Here is a 17,374-nt window from a genome sequence, read left to right as displayed (position 1 = left end):
CGAAACTAATTTTGATGGGATTCAGAGGACCATTTCAAAACGTACTGCGAAACTACATGTGTGGTAGGTCGCACATAGTTATGGCCGACAAGTAAACCATCAATAAAAAACAATGGCTTACAGCCGGTGTTCCCCAGTGATCCATATTATCACCGCTATTGTTTAATAGATTCATAAACTAACTTCCTCTAGTAATTTCTAAAGGTGCTATTAAACCAATATGCAGACGATACGATAATTCTAACAAAGCATTTAAATTATGAAAAGGATGTGGGCGCCCTGCAATATATAATACATAGTGTAATGCACTGGTTTGCAAAAAATTCTATTAAGGTAAACATCAGTAAGACACAGTTAATATGGTTTAGAAATCCCTTAAAGACAGCAGCAATAAACATCCCAGTATACTTGCATGATCAACCCTGTGTTTCATGTACATGTGCCCTTGTTACGTATGTAGACTGTGTGCGATATCTCGGTTTGTTTTTTGACAGCAGCATGTCGTGACAGCATCACCTGGCCTATTTTTGTGGCAAACTTAGGAGTGTCGCTAGGTTGCTTTTCAATATAAGAGGTATCACACCACAATCTGTAAATAAAACTGTAGCGCACGCTCTCGCGTACAATATATTACAATACGGAATCACTGCATTTGCTTTCTGCGCATTGCGATGGCAAACGAGAATTGACAGTTTATTAAAAAATGTATTGAGAAGTGTCGCTTAAAGCTGTGGCCAGGTGTCAGAAGACAATTTCTTTTCGACATCGGGTTTTCATTCATTTTAGTCTTTATTCAAGCGAACTGTGGTTCTTCGTAATTTTTGGAATGACCAATTCAGAGAGAAATATGTAGCACCACTACTTTTGAGGGACAACAAGCATCTTAATGTTCCTCGATCAATAACTAGATAAGGTGAGGCCCGACGACATGTCTTCATGCCAAAAATATTTATTGATCTGTCTGACGAAATTTTTTTCGGTTCAGTCAAAAAGCGAAAGAAATTGTTATCTTCCATTTTAGTTTGCCGTTGCTGCGTAGTGTGGGTATTTTGTTTATTTGATGTAATTTGGTTACCTTCACCTGTATCTCTAAGCAAGTGTGAACAACGTTCACTTTCCGTCGAAATAACATGCATTACCTTTTATTTCTTATTTTTAGTTTACCCAATGTTTTGTCGGCACAAAGGTAGCGCCATGTACATACCCCGACCTTATCGCTGTTGCCGACGCTGCCGATTCAGGCTTCGACAGACCCGCCTACCATGTATTTCTTCAACTGGTGCATAATAAAGATTATTATTATCATTATTATTATTATTATTATTATTATTATTATTATTATTATTATTATTATTATTATTATTATTATTATTATTATTATTATTATTATTATTTCCATCCAGGAAATGATGGGGGAAGAGATAAATAAAAAGCTCGATATGGTTTGACTTGCTCTCCTATCTCCGAGACAAAAAACATACTTTAGCATTTTCCTAAACACATGGGGTTTATAGTGTACTTTACATTGGGTATTGAAAATAAACGAAAAGTATGTTCATTGTAAGAATTTCACGAGCTTGTATTTAAGGATCGTGCTAACCGCCACCGATGCTGCCATTGCAGGCGCTGAAAGAAGACGCCATTGGAAGACACCTCAATGTTTGCGCCGTGATTCTGAAACGCATGTGCAACGAGAAGCCCAATGATCGGTCAACCTGCTGAGCGCACTGTGAGAAAAACTTTCTGTGATACCGTTCTGTGAATACGCTTTTATTGAACATTCGTCACTCGATACGCAGTGGCTCTCGCCGTGCATTCCGTTCGTTTCCAAGAGTAAAGTCTGACATTTTTTTTCTCCGTCACCGCAGTCAGAAACGACAACACACAGCCGGACTTTGGCTATGATACGATGGCCCAGATGCTGGCTAAATACTGCACCTTCGTATCGATCCCTTTAAAGGTATTCACTACTTCGAAGTCAGCATCATTAAAATATCATTGGAAAGATGCTCAAAAAAAGCAATGAGTAAAAGAAAGGCAGCCGCTAGAAACTATTTTGGGTGTTGTGTACGCGGTGTCTGCTTTCAATTGCCTTTGTGAATCCAATGCCGCAGTTGTCAGGAAAGTAATCCCCTTTGATAGTGGGATTCCATAGCACGTTGGCTGGGAGATTCCGGGCATTATCGACGGGACACAGATTTCTGAAACGCTCAACCAGCCGTACTTGGACGAGCCAGGCTGTGTGTGCTTGCTACGGAAAAGATATGGAACGTGAGAGCAGGAAACCTCGCCATAAACCCGTAGGCCTTGAGTAACACTTGCATTCTGTGCTGTGTATAATGAGAAGGCCCATAAACGGCAGGAATTTCGCGTGTCATGATGTGCATAAAGTACATATACTCTGAAGTTTAGGGTTCGCTGAAGTTACGAGACATTTTACTCGTTCGTTTCTTTTTCTCTTCCGTCATTGATTTATTTTTAATTTTCCCACTTCTTTGTCACTTCGGTTTATTTTTGTGGCACAGCTGGCGCTTAGGTGACCCAACTTTCTAGTTTCACATGAATTAATAAGGATTTGCTATTCACGCTTCTCTTACGCTTGTTCCTTATAACAAGAGCATTCTTGAGAATAGGAATATACAATAGAGCAATAAATGTTGTACGATACATGTGGCTAAGGTGTAAATGCAAATCAATACGTCCGGCGACACGGCTTTAGGAAAAATCAATCTACCTACTAAACTTGCACAACTTGACCAGAAAAAGTTTATTCTAAATTGCTTAGAATCTAAACAATTCGTGCTTAAAAATTATGGGGTTTTACGTGCCAAAACCACTTTCTGATTATGAGGCACGCCGTAGTGGAGGACTCCGGAAATTTCGACCACCTGGGGATCTTTAACGTGCACCTAAATCTAAGTACACGGGTGTTTTCGCATTTCGCCCCCATCGAAATGCGGCCGCCATGGCCGGGATTCGATCCCGCGACCTCGTGCTCAGCAGCCTAACATCATAGCCACTGAGCAACCACGGTGGGTTAAACAATTAGTGCGTGGTGTTTTCGTTGATTTCAGCAAGGCTTTTGATTCTATCTATATTATTCTATTTATATTTATTTATTTATTTATTTATTCATATTTGCTTTTAGACAAGCAAGATTTAGATGGGGACGCGGTGTCACCTTTGATATTTCCAGTTCGTATCTAAACGAAAGAAAACAATATGTTTGCATAAATAATTTTGCTTCGACGATTACATCAAACTCTCTCGGTGTCCCTCAGGGGAGTATCTTAGGCCCTTTTCTTTTCAATTTATGCATAAATGATATTGTAAACAGATTTTTCAGCAAGACTTATCGTTTATGCTGACCATACAAATGTATTGTTTTGCACACGAAGACATTAACCAGTTGATTCAAAGAGAAAATCATATGTTACAGAAGTTATACGACTGGGCTTGCTCCAATGGGCTAGTGCTTAATGCAGAAAAAAAACAATGCAATTTTTTTCGAGCGATAGGCAAGCAGGTGAATGCAACTCCTTTGTTCTGTCTCAATAATAACATAATCCAAATTGTCTATCATGTTAAAATTTTAGGTGTCATATTTTCGAACATGTTAGGGGGTATACAAGTAGAGCAGGTGGTAACAAAAAACGGCACGTATACTTTGTTTAACTTATCGCAACCATTATCGATTTCCGTTGAAGAGAGTGCTTGTTATCTGCCATTAGTCGTTTCTATCCGATGTTCACTACTGTTTTCAAATATGAGGTGACAGAGCACAAACAAACATTGATACGCTTAAAAGACTTCAAAATAGATTTCCTAAAACTGTTGCTAAAGAAGAGTATAACCATTCTGTTAGCTATATATACAAGAAAATATAAGTTAACAGGTATACAGAATCTTTGCAATTACTACATTAGCAAGGCGATAAAAAAAGAACTTAAACAAATAACAATAATTTCTAAACTGGCCAACCTAAAACCCACTGGGATTATGATACACGCCAGCATAATTGCTAGTTAGTGCCTCGATCACGCACTAAGTATGGCGACCAGATGCTATGCAATGTTATTCCAAAGATGTTCAATTATCTTATTGGCATTGATGTGGACATAGAAAATATGACTTCAACAGATGCTATAGCATTGTTTTAGAAAATTTTATGCTAATTTATACCAGCTATTCATTATAAGTGTGATCTACCCAATTGTATAACTGTAATCCAGTTCTATGTCTTTTCAGCATGCGTGTATATTTTCCCTTCTATTTATCCGTGCTTGACCAATAACTATTGTACCCTGTTAAACTTTATGTTAGGTTATAATTCTGAATTATCGTTATTGTAATAATTATTATATCTAGTGTTTGATATCTTATCTTTACTATTAGATGTCACTGCTTTACAGCCCCTTTTGTAGGTAGTGGGAGCTAGTCAAGCTGCTTTTGTGCAGCTTTCATTCCCGCCGTCCTTCATGCACAACACATGGCAATAAAGATTGAACCGTCTGCGCTGACGTTCTTGGATCCCGAATACACTCCTGACGCCTGGTCTACATGCTGTGCAAGAAACACATTCAGATTTACTTTGTTTGCACTGCTATTATGTATCCTAAATTTACGCTCACGACAGTGTATGTTCGCTCTACCTGTCGCATCGCTGTGTAATTGAGCTACCACCGAACGGTTTCCTTCGCGAGCGGAAGTGTCCTGTTTCGAAGCAATGCTATCTAATCAATTTAATTATGGAGTTTTACGTGCCGAAACCACTTTCTGATTATGAGGCACACGCAATGCTATCTTCCCATACTGAATGTGGTGTCGTCACTTCTATGGCCCTGGCTTTGACGCGTCTTCTTGTCGCACAATTTAAATTGCTCGAACGTTCTGCAAATACTGGAAGTAGGCACAAGGTATTCCCAATTTATCATCAATGTGCACTGGGTGCAGAGACATGGTCAGAAGCAGTACGAAGATCTGGTAGACAGAAATACTCACTATAGTTACCTACCCGAAACGCGGCCAAATGTACCCTCCCTATGGATCACCACTCTATTCCTTTAGCCCGAAAAATCCCTCCTCCCACGGGACACATGTGCCATTACCCCTCCATGTATCTGCTACCGTTCTTCTTTTGTTTTTAATTGATATGAATTTAAGGAGAGCTTTCCACCTTCACTGGCGGTGGCTGCTCCTTTTTGCAGGAAAAACAAAGCAATAAGCACGAAGAGCACTAGCCATAGTTAAATATCATAAGCATTTACGAAGTTCTGCAGTCGAGTAAAGGAAGACGAAAAATTAATATTTACAGAATTGCTTGGAGATGCACACAGTTCGGTAAACACCACATGCATAATCGGGTACGATTAAACGCACAAATGTAGACAGTTCTGCAGTCGAGATGGCTGACGTATCTAAACATAGCTACATAACAAAATATATAACTACATTACTGCATATAGTAATTTCAAACTTAAACAAAAAGACCTGCGACGTACGACCTGTGATTCTTTAATTGTTCAGAATTGCTCAGAATTGAACTTTTAGTATGGTTCTCAGATTTTTTTATTTTCTCAACAGATTTTTAAAACCCCCACAGCTCTTTTCTGTAGCCATATTGTTGGCCATTGGCCAAACCTTTCCCGTAACATTTCGCGGGGAGAGGAAGAGAGAGAGAAAGTCAAAGACACCCACACAGTGGGCATTGTCAAACATTCTGCGAAGGCGTCACATATTGTTACACCTTGTCAGCGTCCAACTAATATATTGTGGGCCACGTTGTGTAGAGTCACAATTTGTCACAAAGTCTGGTGGAAATCTTTCTTCCGAGACTACGATCTGTGGCGGCCCTTACAACTTGTCGCCTCGGGTCCGACATCTCAAGACCCAGTGAAATGTGCAAACTGTGCTGCTCTAGCATCTACGGTGGCCATTCCGAAGGTGCTGTGGCGTTGCCCAGTGAAAAGGGCTACCCGAGCAGAGAGGGAGAAATAAAATGGAAGGACACGGAGAAAAGGATAAAAAATAGTGGGGAGAAAACACGCGCGCGCACGCACGCACGCACGCACACACACACACACACACACACACACACACACCACACACACACACACACACACACACACACACACACACACACACACACGCACGCACGCGCACACACACACACACACACGCACGCACACACACACACACACACACACACACACACACACACACACACACACACACACACACACACACACGAACTGTTTCAGTGGGCACTGTCACACCGCCTTCAAAGGCGTGCCGAGGGTTACGTAGTGTCACCGTACAATCCTACGTCACATAGTGCACAGTCACAATTTATCAGAAAGTCCCGTGTCTTTTAATTACCGCAGCAGCGCCTTCATAGCGGATCGCACAGACCTTGGTGTAGGCCAATTTCCAAGGATGTTGTTTTCTGTCATTGGGTGCTTGTCCAGTTTGTCGAGGGTTGGTGAGAGAAAAGATTACTAAGAGCTACCAAGCTGCAAACGGAGCTTAGAGACAGGCGCTGAACCACTTTTGCAAGTCCAGCATGAGAAAAGCCTCCGAGCTTTTAATGAAATATACGTCTATGCTCTAGGGTAAGCTGCACAAAAATAAATGCAAGGAGTAATCAACTTGCGAAGCTGGACTACACAAATGTACTTCTGGTAGCTGTAAGTTCAAAAAAGGAAACTGAACGCCTGCGCAAACGATCTCGCAAACGTCACATCCACATGTCCAATACACAGTTCTTGCAGTAAAGTTATCTACTTGCCCCCAGAAAAAAAGAAGATAAAAAAAAGCCGTGTTCTCCAAACACGCACGAAAGAATTGTAAAACACCTCCATTCCACTGCGGCCCAACTAACATGCATATCCCACGCTCAGGACGCTGAAGAGCCAAAAAGTAATAATCTGTGCGCCTGACGCGATAAGTGGTCGTCCCGCGTGTAACCTCCGGGTGCCGGGTTTTTGCGCAAGAAAGCCAGTCCGAGATCCTGGAGACATCCGACGCAGTCGCGGACTAAAGGCGTCTCAGCTCACAGAAGTGGCCGCACTACGCAAATAAGAAATACTAAAGAAGTGCGTGGACGGGAAAGAAACGCGATGTCATACACACTTCTCCAGTAACACTGTGGGCATAATTTGGTTACCAAGCGGAGCGCGCTCTGTGTTAGCCGTGTCGCAGTCACCGCAGCTGCCCAAACACATGTCATTCGAGTCCAGACTTTCTCAGCTCCTTCTGACAACGCCGGAAGAATGGCCTCTCAAAGTTTCGCGTTGCGACGGGCGGCAAACGGAAGATGTACGCGTGGTGTCACGCGTAGTGCTGACTTGAGCCATAAAAAGCAAGAAACAAAAGATAACGAGGAGATGGAGTTGCGTAAGATAGAAAATAATACAAAGCTTGTGAAGGTCTTCCGCAAGCGAAAGCAGGGCCATGCTTTAAGATATGCTTTAGAAGTTATCGCCCAATAAGATTACTCGTTTCGTGATTCGGTCGCTCAAGCGATGCTGGAAGTTTCAAAAGCCGCAGTGGTTGGCAAGTCCGACTCATTACTATGCAGTTTTGAAAGAGTGTGTCTATTCCGAAATGGTTTTGGCCGCCACGAATTTATTGCTTTTCAACGCAGTAACACTACACCGTTCAATTGCCCTAATGTGAAAGACTGTTTTCCCGATTCAAAATTTCGGCCTAAAACCACCCCTCGAAGGTAACACTATTGATTACTGAGAATGCAAGACCCGTCGAAAGATTATCCGAGTTATCTACGCCATGCATGTCTCAAACCTTTAAAACCCGAGACAGTTTTAATGGGTTCATAAGGTACGTGTGGCGTGGGGGCTGTGTGTGACAGAAATCTCAACATAATTCAGCCAGTGACGCATTGTAAGGAAGTGGATTTCTTGATTACTGCTCCTGAAACCGAAAAATGAAAGAGTAAATAAGATGAAGGAAAACGGTGCGTACGCATGTTGGAGGCGCCAGTAGCAGTAACGTAATACTATATACTTCAGTCATCAGAAAGTACGTAGCTATATTCACATGCGATATCATAATTATGTTCGAACTATAAATTACACGAAAAGAGAACATTAAAAAGAAACAGAAGATGGACTGATTCATTGGGGGTTTAACGTGCCAAAGCAACTCATGGTGCTAAGGCGTTAAGACGCCTTAGTAATGTATACCGGAATAATTTTGACCACCTTGTTTTTTGTTTTCTTTAATTTTGCCTCTATTTAAATGCGACCGCCTCAGCTGGGAATCGAACCCGGCACATCACGCACAGCAAGAGAACGGCACGACCACTGCGCTATATAGCGGTGGGTGAAAGAATGGAAGCAATTTGAGCGAGGAATTGAATCTCAACAAAGAAGTTGTAATTTCTTAGAGGCACGCCATTGCAGTATATTTTGCTTAATCATTGTATTTCTTCTTCATTATTTATGTACGCCTCTTATAAAGGTTTTACAAAGCTAGCGGTTCCAAATTTTCGTTCTGAGCTTTGTCAAAAAATATATATGTAAAATAAACTTCTACAACGTAACCTTCTTCAGGCATTGCAATCTCTTTTCTTTTTCAACCTGTGCAGTGATTTCTGTTGCGTTTTTCTGTCTGTATAGAGTTGCTCAGCTTCATTAAAACTTCAGAAGACATGCTTATGTGCATACAAAAATAAGGTAACCGTACAATCAGCGCATGTCTGCCCTCAATTATGGCTTACATTAAAGTTCTAAAAATCGATGTCTTCCTAATGTAACCAGAAGAACTTGCAATAACGCTATACAAAATAACGACGCGCTAGGTATAAAATCATCATCATCATCAGCCTGGTTACGCCCACTGCAGGGCAAAGGCCTCTCCCATACTCCTATTCAAAGAAAGCTATACATTTTAGTGCACTGTTCGCGTCACACACGTAACCTTGTGATCAAACGCCGATTTCCAAGAAGTCGTTACAAAAGGTAGAAGCCACTTTGATTAGGTGAAACGAATACTGCGAATAGAAGAGGCGGGCCGTCAGTGGATAACACTTACGTTACACACTCCACAAACAGATGAAGCAGGCACATCTAAAGGTGAATTACCGAATGAAACAAAGGTTACACTTTCAACCGGTAACTTATACGACAACAGCCGATAGGTACTGCAGCCAAGAGCAAAAACCAAAAGGGAATGAAAGCCAGGAGGTAAACCATATCCAGCAGAATAATGTCTTTGCTGCTCTACATCTGGCAAGGGGCACATCGAAAAAACAGAAAAATAAAGCACAGACACAAAGCACTCGTGCACGTGCGCCCACCCGCCGCGGATGAATGAATAAAACATTCATTGCAAAAATTATATGTTGTACTGCAGTTATTACCGGAGAGTCGTGAATGTCAGTCGGCAATGAAGCCATTTGTAAATGTCGGTTGCCCGTAAGATGCATAGCAGTACCTTTGTCACCCTCTGTTGCACCGATTTGGAAGGTCGGCATTTCAATATCATCAAAGACGGCGCAACATGTCTTTTTTTTTTCTTTTTATGCGAAGCATATTACTAGAGCTCAACCCAGCTCCTCGGGCGCGGCGGTGTCGCCTTCAATACCACGTGACACCGTGACGTCACGACAGAGGAGAAACGGGGCTTCAACTCGCGCCGTCGCTCGCGGCGTCGCCTTCAAGGCTGACCACGTGACACCGTGACGTCACGACAGAGGAGAAACGGGGCTCCAACCAAAGCCACCTGGAAAAAAATTTGCTCCAACTCGCGCCGTCGCTCGCGGCGTCGCGGCGGTATACAAGCAGCTGCGCTTGCCTCTGCTAGACACTGACGAGGTGAGATGCCTCCTGGAGACAGAGCTGCTCATTGGAATGAGAAGCGAAGGTTGCAGCGTGCTACAGAGACTGTTTCTAGGTGGCTTTGCTACGGCGCAGCGACTACGCGCCCCGCATCGGACGCGGTGAGCGTCGAGCAACGCAGCGTTCGGCGCGACAACGAAATGTGCACCTGAGCCAGCGCCGTACGCCTGAGCCGACGCCGACGACACCGGCTTTTCTGCGACACGAGCTCCTTAACGCTGTCGCGTTAAAATAAAGGCTAGTATGCTTCGCATCCTGGGCTTAACCTTAGCTAAGCCAAAGACAGTTTTTTTTTCTTTTTTTGGATAGTGTTTGTTGCACGTGCGTTTCCGGTAGCCCACCCGCTAGACAGCCGTCCCCGTCAGGCGGGGTTAGCTGGTTTAGTACCCACCCCGTGAGGTGCTCTCGTTGCTAGAGTTGTTATTCCATCTCTCTTCTATCACGAACGTAAGAAAAACACGCCCACCTCAATAAAGCATTCACAATTTTTACGTTTCTGGTATTTTTCGCTTTCAATAAATTATTTTCAGGCAACTTCCCGAATAACTAGCGCCTCGTTGCCCTTGATTATTTTATGAACATTCTCAATAACTCGAGCCGCCTCTCGACAAAACACTGACAACAAAAGGAGCTGGCCTTGAGGCGTCTGTCGGCAACCATCGTCTTGGTCATACGTTGCGAACTTGCCGGACCAGGTGCTGGTGGCAGTGGTAGCAGCAGGCCACGATAATGGCTTCTCCGATGTTGCAGCACTGCCGTCCTCCCCCCCTCCATTTTTTTTTTCTTTCTGCATAGCGCTCTGGAAAGCTGAATAATGAGATTGCTATTGATTGGAGAAGGACTAGCATCGTCAAACCAAAATCTCATTCGATTTCTGCTTCTCCGCTCCGTCTCCACTTCTCTTTTTTTTCCTTATCTCTTATTGGTACGAGTTCCTTCGCTATCGACTGTAAGTACGGCACAGTGCCGCGCTAACGGAATGAAATGAATCTTCGCTCACGCATGAACACAGCTCGACAGTGCATTCTGCGAACGACGGGCATTCGTTCTCTCTCGCAACGAGGGGACTTTCTGCTCGGGACGCTCGGATCTCCGGCGTGTTGCTCGCAGCGACTCTGGCTCGGCGCGTTCAGTGCGGGCGAAGGGTGGCACGGCGAGGCAAGGTGGCCAGCTTCCTCGCTTCTCGCTCTGATGTGATCGCGCGCAATCGACCCTGAAATCCACCACCTTCAGCGAGTCACCCGGGCGTCGTCAGGAAACGATGGCGCATACGAAAACATTCCGCTGAGCGAGGCGCACGGCGCACGATGTCGACTGCCAACATTGTTTAGTTTCAGCGGGATTCGCGTCTGAGCTTCTCGTATAGTATAGCTAATGAAGCTGAAGGAGCCGCGCGAATGGCGTGCATGCCACGCGTAGATACATTATGTCTGAATAAAATATGAACTCATGCAATGCGCTGTATCAGCGTCAATAAACCTTATCAAACTCGATTAGCTGCTTCCATAAACAAGTGCCCGCATTGAAAATCAGAAGCAGCCCATAATTACGGCTCCCTGCCAGCTGTCTGTTCTCACTTACTTTGTTGCAAATGTCTTGTTACAACCCACAAAATGAGATGCCACAAGCATGACGTCATTCTAAACGTCAAAATTAGTCGGTGAACAGAGGAATAGTGTTAATGACAGTCAGAAAAGGAAGATGAAATAGTCTTGCTTCGCATGGAAATGGGAACCTATAAAAGGTTATTCTGGCTGTGAGATATTGAGTCGCAGTCAAATGTTAGGTAGGAACCATTAAGCGAAGTAGTAATGCGATGAGAATCTTTTTTAATGCGAGAGTGTTATTTGGCTCATTGTGCGAGCCCGCCTTCTTCAGAAAGTCGTGGCAGGAAAGCCTTGGTAAAAAAAAAAATCCCCGACAATTACGATACTCCCTATTGCGAAATTTGGGCGCAGCTTCTTTTCATTTCGCGATACATTGCGCCAAAGCATTTGAGAGAAGCATGTAGCAGAGCCGACGATCGCCGAAAGTCTGATCTGAAGGTCAAGCGTGTCGGATTTTATGCATGACTCGTCGGAGGTTCCAACGTAATGGCTCGTGGTACGTGACTTCCAGAAACTACCACACAATTCACGTCGCGCATACAGTCAGATTACAAAACAATCGCAAACCATGACAATCGAAACAAGCGCGAATGAGGCCAAAGCAAGAAATCCAAACAAGCGGGAGCTGACGCGAGCACACGATAGTACGAAACGAGCGGTCCGGCTGATACCAGATACAAGTATGCATCGAGCGGTCGGGTGGGTCCGCATGACACCATCTTCCCGAGCACACATTGCTGAAGGGGCCGCTCTGATTGGTCTCCGCCGTTCGCGGTCCGAGTCTCGTCTCTGCGTTCGCTCCCTTTCATCTTTCACTGTTCTCGTTCGCTAGGGTACGCCGCCGCAGGAACGGGCGCCTCAGAGCAGCGCTCTAAAATAGCCCACAAATTACGTCATGTTCACCTAACTGAAGAGGGAGTGAGTGAGTAAAGACTTTATTTGAAAAGAAGGTATTGACGGATGACCTTGTTGTTAGGCAGCCACGAGCCCCTGGGCCCGCGCGGCTTCTTCAGCTCTCTCGATGACCTCGGCCTGCAGGTCAGGGTCGGAGCTTAGCAACACGGCCTCCCACTGCTCAGTATTACTTATTTCGTGATTTGTGTGATTTTCGGCTGGGCACGACCACATAATATGGAATAGATCCGCTTTTTGCTGACAATGCTTACATGTATTAGGGTATTGGTCCGGGTAGTAGTAGTGGTAGGCTACGGGGTTGGGGTAGGTGTTCGTCTGAAGTCGTCTCCAAGCTACTTCTTGTCACTTGTTAAGCGATTTGTGTGCTGGCGGGTACACTGCCCTGGCTAACCTGTAGTGCTGAGTTATTTCCTGGTAACTGACCATGCGATCCCTTCCTGATCCTAGCGTGAGCCGTCCGGGTGCTCGGTTGGCGAGTCCTCGAGCGGGGGTGTGGGCGGCATCCTTGCTAGAAAGTGAAAAAAAAAAGTGGCCATGGTAAGGATTCGATCCTCAGCCCCACTGCCGCTGCTACCGCTCCGTATACAGCTCAGCGCGCGAACCATTGCGCCACCATTGGTTTTTTTTTTCTTTATTGCCACATTGAACAGCGCAGGCACAGAATAAGAAACATTCGCGGAACCAGTCTCTAGGAACTGGCCTTATTGCACGAGCCCGTTAATATTCGCGCACGTTTAACAATGCTTCCACGCTATAGGTAGCTGTTCAGACTCTGCGGTTTGAAACTGGTGCATAGCTATAATTCTACTGATGCTTTCCTTGAAGCTTTCATAATCGGCTGCGCGTGTATGGCAGCGTTCTGAACTTCCACCCTAGATAGCCAAATGCTATGGAGGCTCAAGAGCATAATGAGGTCAAATGGAATATCATCCTCATTTTCAACTGGCAAAAACCTTATGCCGAAAGCTTAGACAGGTACGTATTTCTCGACGGTATGTTCTAAGATATCCGAGAAGAAAAATGCTTCACAACAATCCAGAAATACATGGTCGGTCGTTTCTGGATTCAGACAAATGAAACAGTGAGTGCCGCCAAGGTACAAAAAATTACTTTTCTTCCACATAACTCTTGACATCTAACGTGTTGGTGTGCAATTTGAAGAAAAATGTTTTAACCCCCTCCTGGTACATTCATGCTTTCAATTCGTTCAAGAATATTTGCCCATGGTCCGGTACAAGAGTGCGTTCTACACAAAGGAGCTGGTAAGAACATATCACATAGATCTTGATATAGGTTCTTCCGCAACACCGTCTAAAGGTACTCCAACTAAAAACGAGCATGCAGGAAAGTACACGACAGGTAGACCTCCTATAGGTATCCGCCACGACCTCCTCGCATACTTTCCAAAGTGGCTACAAAATTAGGCAATGCTCGATCTTCGCAGTCTAACTTGACAAACAGTCCGCAGAAACTGATCTGATACAACTCAGAAAAACATGAATCTGTTCACTAGCTGTCGTATGCAGAGGTGAGACAAAATCAATACTCCGTAGCGTACACGACGAAAAAGATTAGTTCGTCGTGTGCGCTCCCACGTAGATCCCCAAATGACAATGGCGAAACCTTTATGCATCTTCTGTACATCCACACGTGAACAATGAATTACTTGCATTATACATCATACTTTTCCTACTAAAAGCAAATTACACTTCGTTGCTCTTGCAAAAAGTGACCAGTAAAAGCACTTTAGATTGTCAGCCTTTTCGCGCACTTCGGTGACTTTCGACCGCCACGAAGGCTCATTCTATCTTTATAATTTTCCAACAGCCCTCTCAAATAGCATTTAGTCACCGTTGCAGTCCACCACCGTTGCAACACGCGTCAGTGACATATCTCCAAGGCTGCACGCGTGGTTGGGTTTTGCTTGGCGAGCGATTCGTTAGGAGTGGCGCCACAGTCGGCGTCCGAAGTTAAATCGTTCGCGTCTACATCACCTCGGAGTATGAGGTGGAGTTCGCTTACGAACCTGATGAAGAAATGTAGTGTCAACACCGTGGTGCCGCTTGGAAAAGTACTGTCATCGCTGGGCACAGTGGTGTCATCGAGAAAGAACACTCAACGCAATGTGCGTGAAACACTACTTTAATGAGAACCGCTCTAAACAAAACTCAGCTGGGGGATCGCAATGTGTTCGGTTTGTCGACTTGCATTGTTGCGACTTCATAAGCAGCAATATTACACTCAGAAACGTAATGCAAAAGCACTAAATTTAGCAGCATTTCGCCACAGCGCGAAACTCCGCGACATAACTCGGCGACACACTCAGCGACAAGTAATGCTCTCGCACTTACACACCATAACAATTGCTTAGGTGCCCCTATAGTTTTATCGCGATAGCAATTACATATGGACACGCCAGGCACATTTCTGCCATCACCACGATGTTCCGTATAAATTTGAAGGGCAATAACCGTAGCCGGGCGCCCAACGCTGTATGTGGCAGTGAAAGCGTGCGAGGGGAGCCGACGATCGCGACTCAATCTCACCCGCGCGAAAAGGAAGAAAGAGGGAAGGAAGCGCGTCGTCTTCCGTCGAGCGCGAGGGATCCAACGTGCCGAGGCACCGAGGGGAGGGGAGAGATGGGGGTGGCGTTTTACTCCGGGTGCAACTGCGCATGTGGCGGCTGCGCGCGGTCGCGCGGCCGTATCTCGAGAGCGATCTGCGTTGGGGGCACAATCTAGACGCATCGGCGGCTCGTAGCTTTGTGCGTGCTGTGTGTTCACGGCGCTCAGTTTGCGCTGAAGCGATAGACAGCACGAAGATCACTTCGCTCGCTGCTGCTGCCGCGTTTCCTCCCGCCAGCGTTTTGATACCGAGTATGCGCGGTCATTTATTGTGATTTGTTCATGCTTGATGTGCGCGCTGACGCCGTGCTTGTTAGTTAGCAAACGAATGTGTACAAGTTGATACGACCGATAAAAGTACTACCCTTACTTCGTATGGCTGTCTGATAATTTTCTCTTGCAATCGATACTTCGCCTTTCGGGCGAAACTGCGAATTTTTCTTAAAGACTATTTAGGAACCATGACAGATGGTTGTGTGCCATAGTAGTAAATACGCTTGGCCTTGTAATGTTTGACGCGTCGCTAAGTGCATAAAAGCGTGCTCATACTTTGAATAAAGGAAATCACGCAGAATCATTCAAGCTAAAGATGGCCTCACCTCTAGCTTCCAGCGTGGTAGGGTGCTGTCAGTGAGGCTGTACTTGCGTTCTGCAGTAAAGATGGTCCCTTCGCGTCCGGCAGTGTCCGGTCTCTGCGCATCGATAATGACAAAGTCACGCGTTATGCGCGCTTACCTTTAGGTGTCTTCCTTACCTACTTTTTGCGGTTAACACACGGCACTGTTTAGGTCGAAATCATGAAAGCTTTCACATTATCATGCATCGAGGGTGGGGAATAAAATTAACGGTAAATAGGTTATTAACATATACAAATACCCGATGTGCGACTCCTGTGGGTGCGAGGAAACCACCGAGCACCTATTGCGTAGCTGCCCTCGCTACGATGTACAACGCCTCTCTCTGCGGGCTACTTTGCACCGACTGGACTCAAAGCCGTTAACTGAGTCAAAGATACTCGGACCGTGGGCACACCCGTCACTGGCCCGAAAAGCTATTCGTGCACTTGTGCAATACTTAAAGTGCACCTGCTTAAGAGACCGTTTATAGTGTCCCTCTGTATAGTGTCTCTCCCACACGCATTCAGTGATTACTCTCTCCCTTTTTTCCTCTTTCTACGCCCCTTTCCCCCACCCCCAGTGTAGGGTAGCAAACCGCGTGGTCTTCTGGTTGACCTCCCTGCCTTTCCTGTCCTTTCTTTCTCTGTCTCCTGTTTGTTAGCGTACTAGGAGGAGAAAAAAGGCAGAGGGTGAACAAACCATAAGAGAAGGTACTTTCTTTTACTGAAGTTCTCCTTTACCTTAAGAATTCTTATAATTAGGTTTAATTACACTGTAACGCGCCGCCTCAAGGGCTTACTAAGACGGAATATGAGCAGCAAAAAAAAAGAAAGAAAAAGTAATGACACACGTACATTCGCTATGTGCTGTTAGAAGCTTCAGCAGTAGCAAATTATACATGTTAAACGTGTCTGTAGAATTCGAGTTCACTCTGAATGGGATTTCCTTTTTTTCCCGTGCCTTAAGGCCACGTGAAATCTGATGATTTTATAAGCAAGTCCGGGGCCGTATGAGAAACTTCGGCGGGTTTGTAATCTTACTCCCAATAGAAGACGTGCATGTGACCCCATGCGATTGAACGCGACAATTCTTAGGAGGATGTAAGCCGGTTAGATAGTAGACCATTTGTAGAGACTTAAGATTCTCAGACCATGGTCCCACGCGTCGCAGGCTTACATAGCGACGCGGGCACTGCTACATTTAGTGAAATAGACCGGCCTCAGTGACCGATTATGGGGGTGAAGTTATTGACAACCGCAAGTATTTACACTGATAGCACCTTGTTCCCTCCCTCTCCTTTCTTTTCTAACCTTAAACCCCTTCCCCTGTGTAGCGTAGCAAACCGGACGTGCGTCTAGTTGACCTCCCTACCTTTCATTCCTTCGTTTCTTCCTCCTCCTCCTCCTAGAAACATTGAACTTCTAAACGATATAATGATCACGGCACAGCCTATTCACGAATAGTTAGTATATGAGATGAGTGTTTCGTATCCGCAGCTCTAGATTTCATAACACTGTGCGATACTAGCGCTCACACCAGAAAATCCTGTATTCTACATTGCAGTCGTACAACGCACGGGCACGGTATGGGCCAGCGTTCACGCTTAGAGCACTCCGTCGTGATAACACGAACAAACTGGCATGCGTCAGTGCCAGCAGCGACGAGTGTTGATCATTTGTCTGCGGGGGCGTGCAGTCGGCGACGCTGAGCGCGCGATAACCCGGGAACGACAGTAAATGAATGGACCCAGT

The 17,374-nt window shown here is 45.0% G+C and overlaps 1 protein-coding gene across 1 annotated transcript in view; it reads right to left on the bottom strand.

Annotated features, from left to right (window-relative positions):
* The window catches only part of LOC135903802 (neural cell adhesion molecule 2-like), a gene marked incomplete at its 5' end in the record, with an annotated part of 229,848 nt that overhangs the window by 104,917 nt on the left and 107,557 nt on the right, over window positions 1–17,374 (bottom strand). The window contains 2 exons of the mRNA XM_065434221.1: window positions 12,806–12,890; window positions 15,606–15,698. Coding sequence (XP_065290293.1) covers window positions 12,806–12,890; window positions 15,606–15,698 — 178 coding nt within the window. The remainder of the gene's footprint in view (window positions 1–12,805; window positions 12,891–15,605; window positions 15,699–17,374) is intronic.

This window comes from Dermacentor albipictus, chromosome 4, assembly GCF_038994185.2.
Source record: "Dermacentor albipictus isolate Rhodes 1998 colony chromosome 4, USDA_Dalb.pri_finalv2, whole genome shotgun sequence".
NCBI lineage: Eukaryota > Metazoa > Arthropoda > Arachnida > Ixodida > Ixodidae > Dermacentor > Dermacentor albipictus.
The sequence above is the reverse complement of the archived record's forward strand: the minus strand, read 5'-3'. Positions and strand labels throughout refer to the sequence as shown.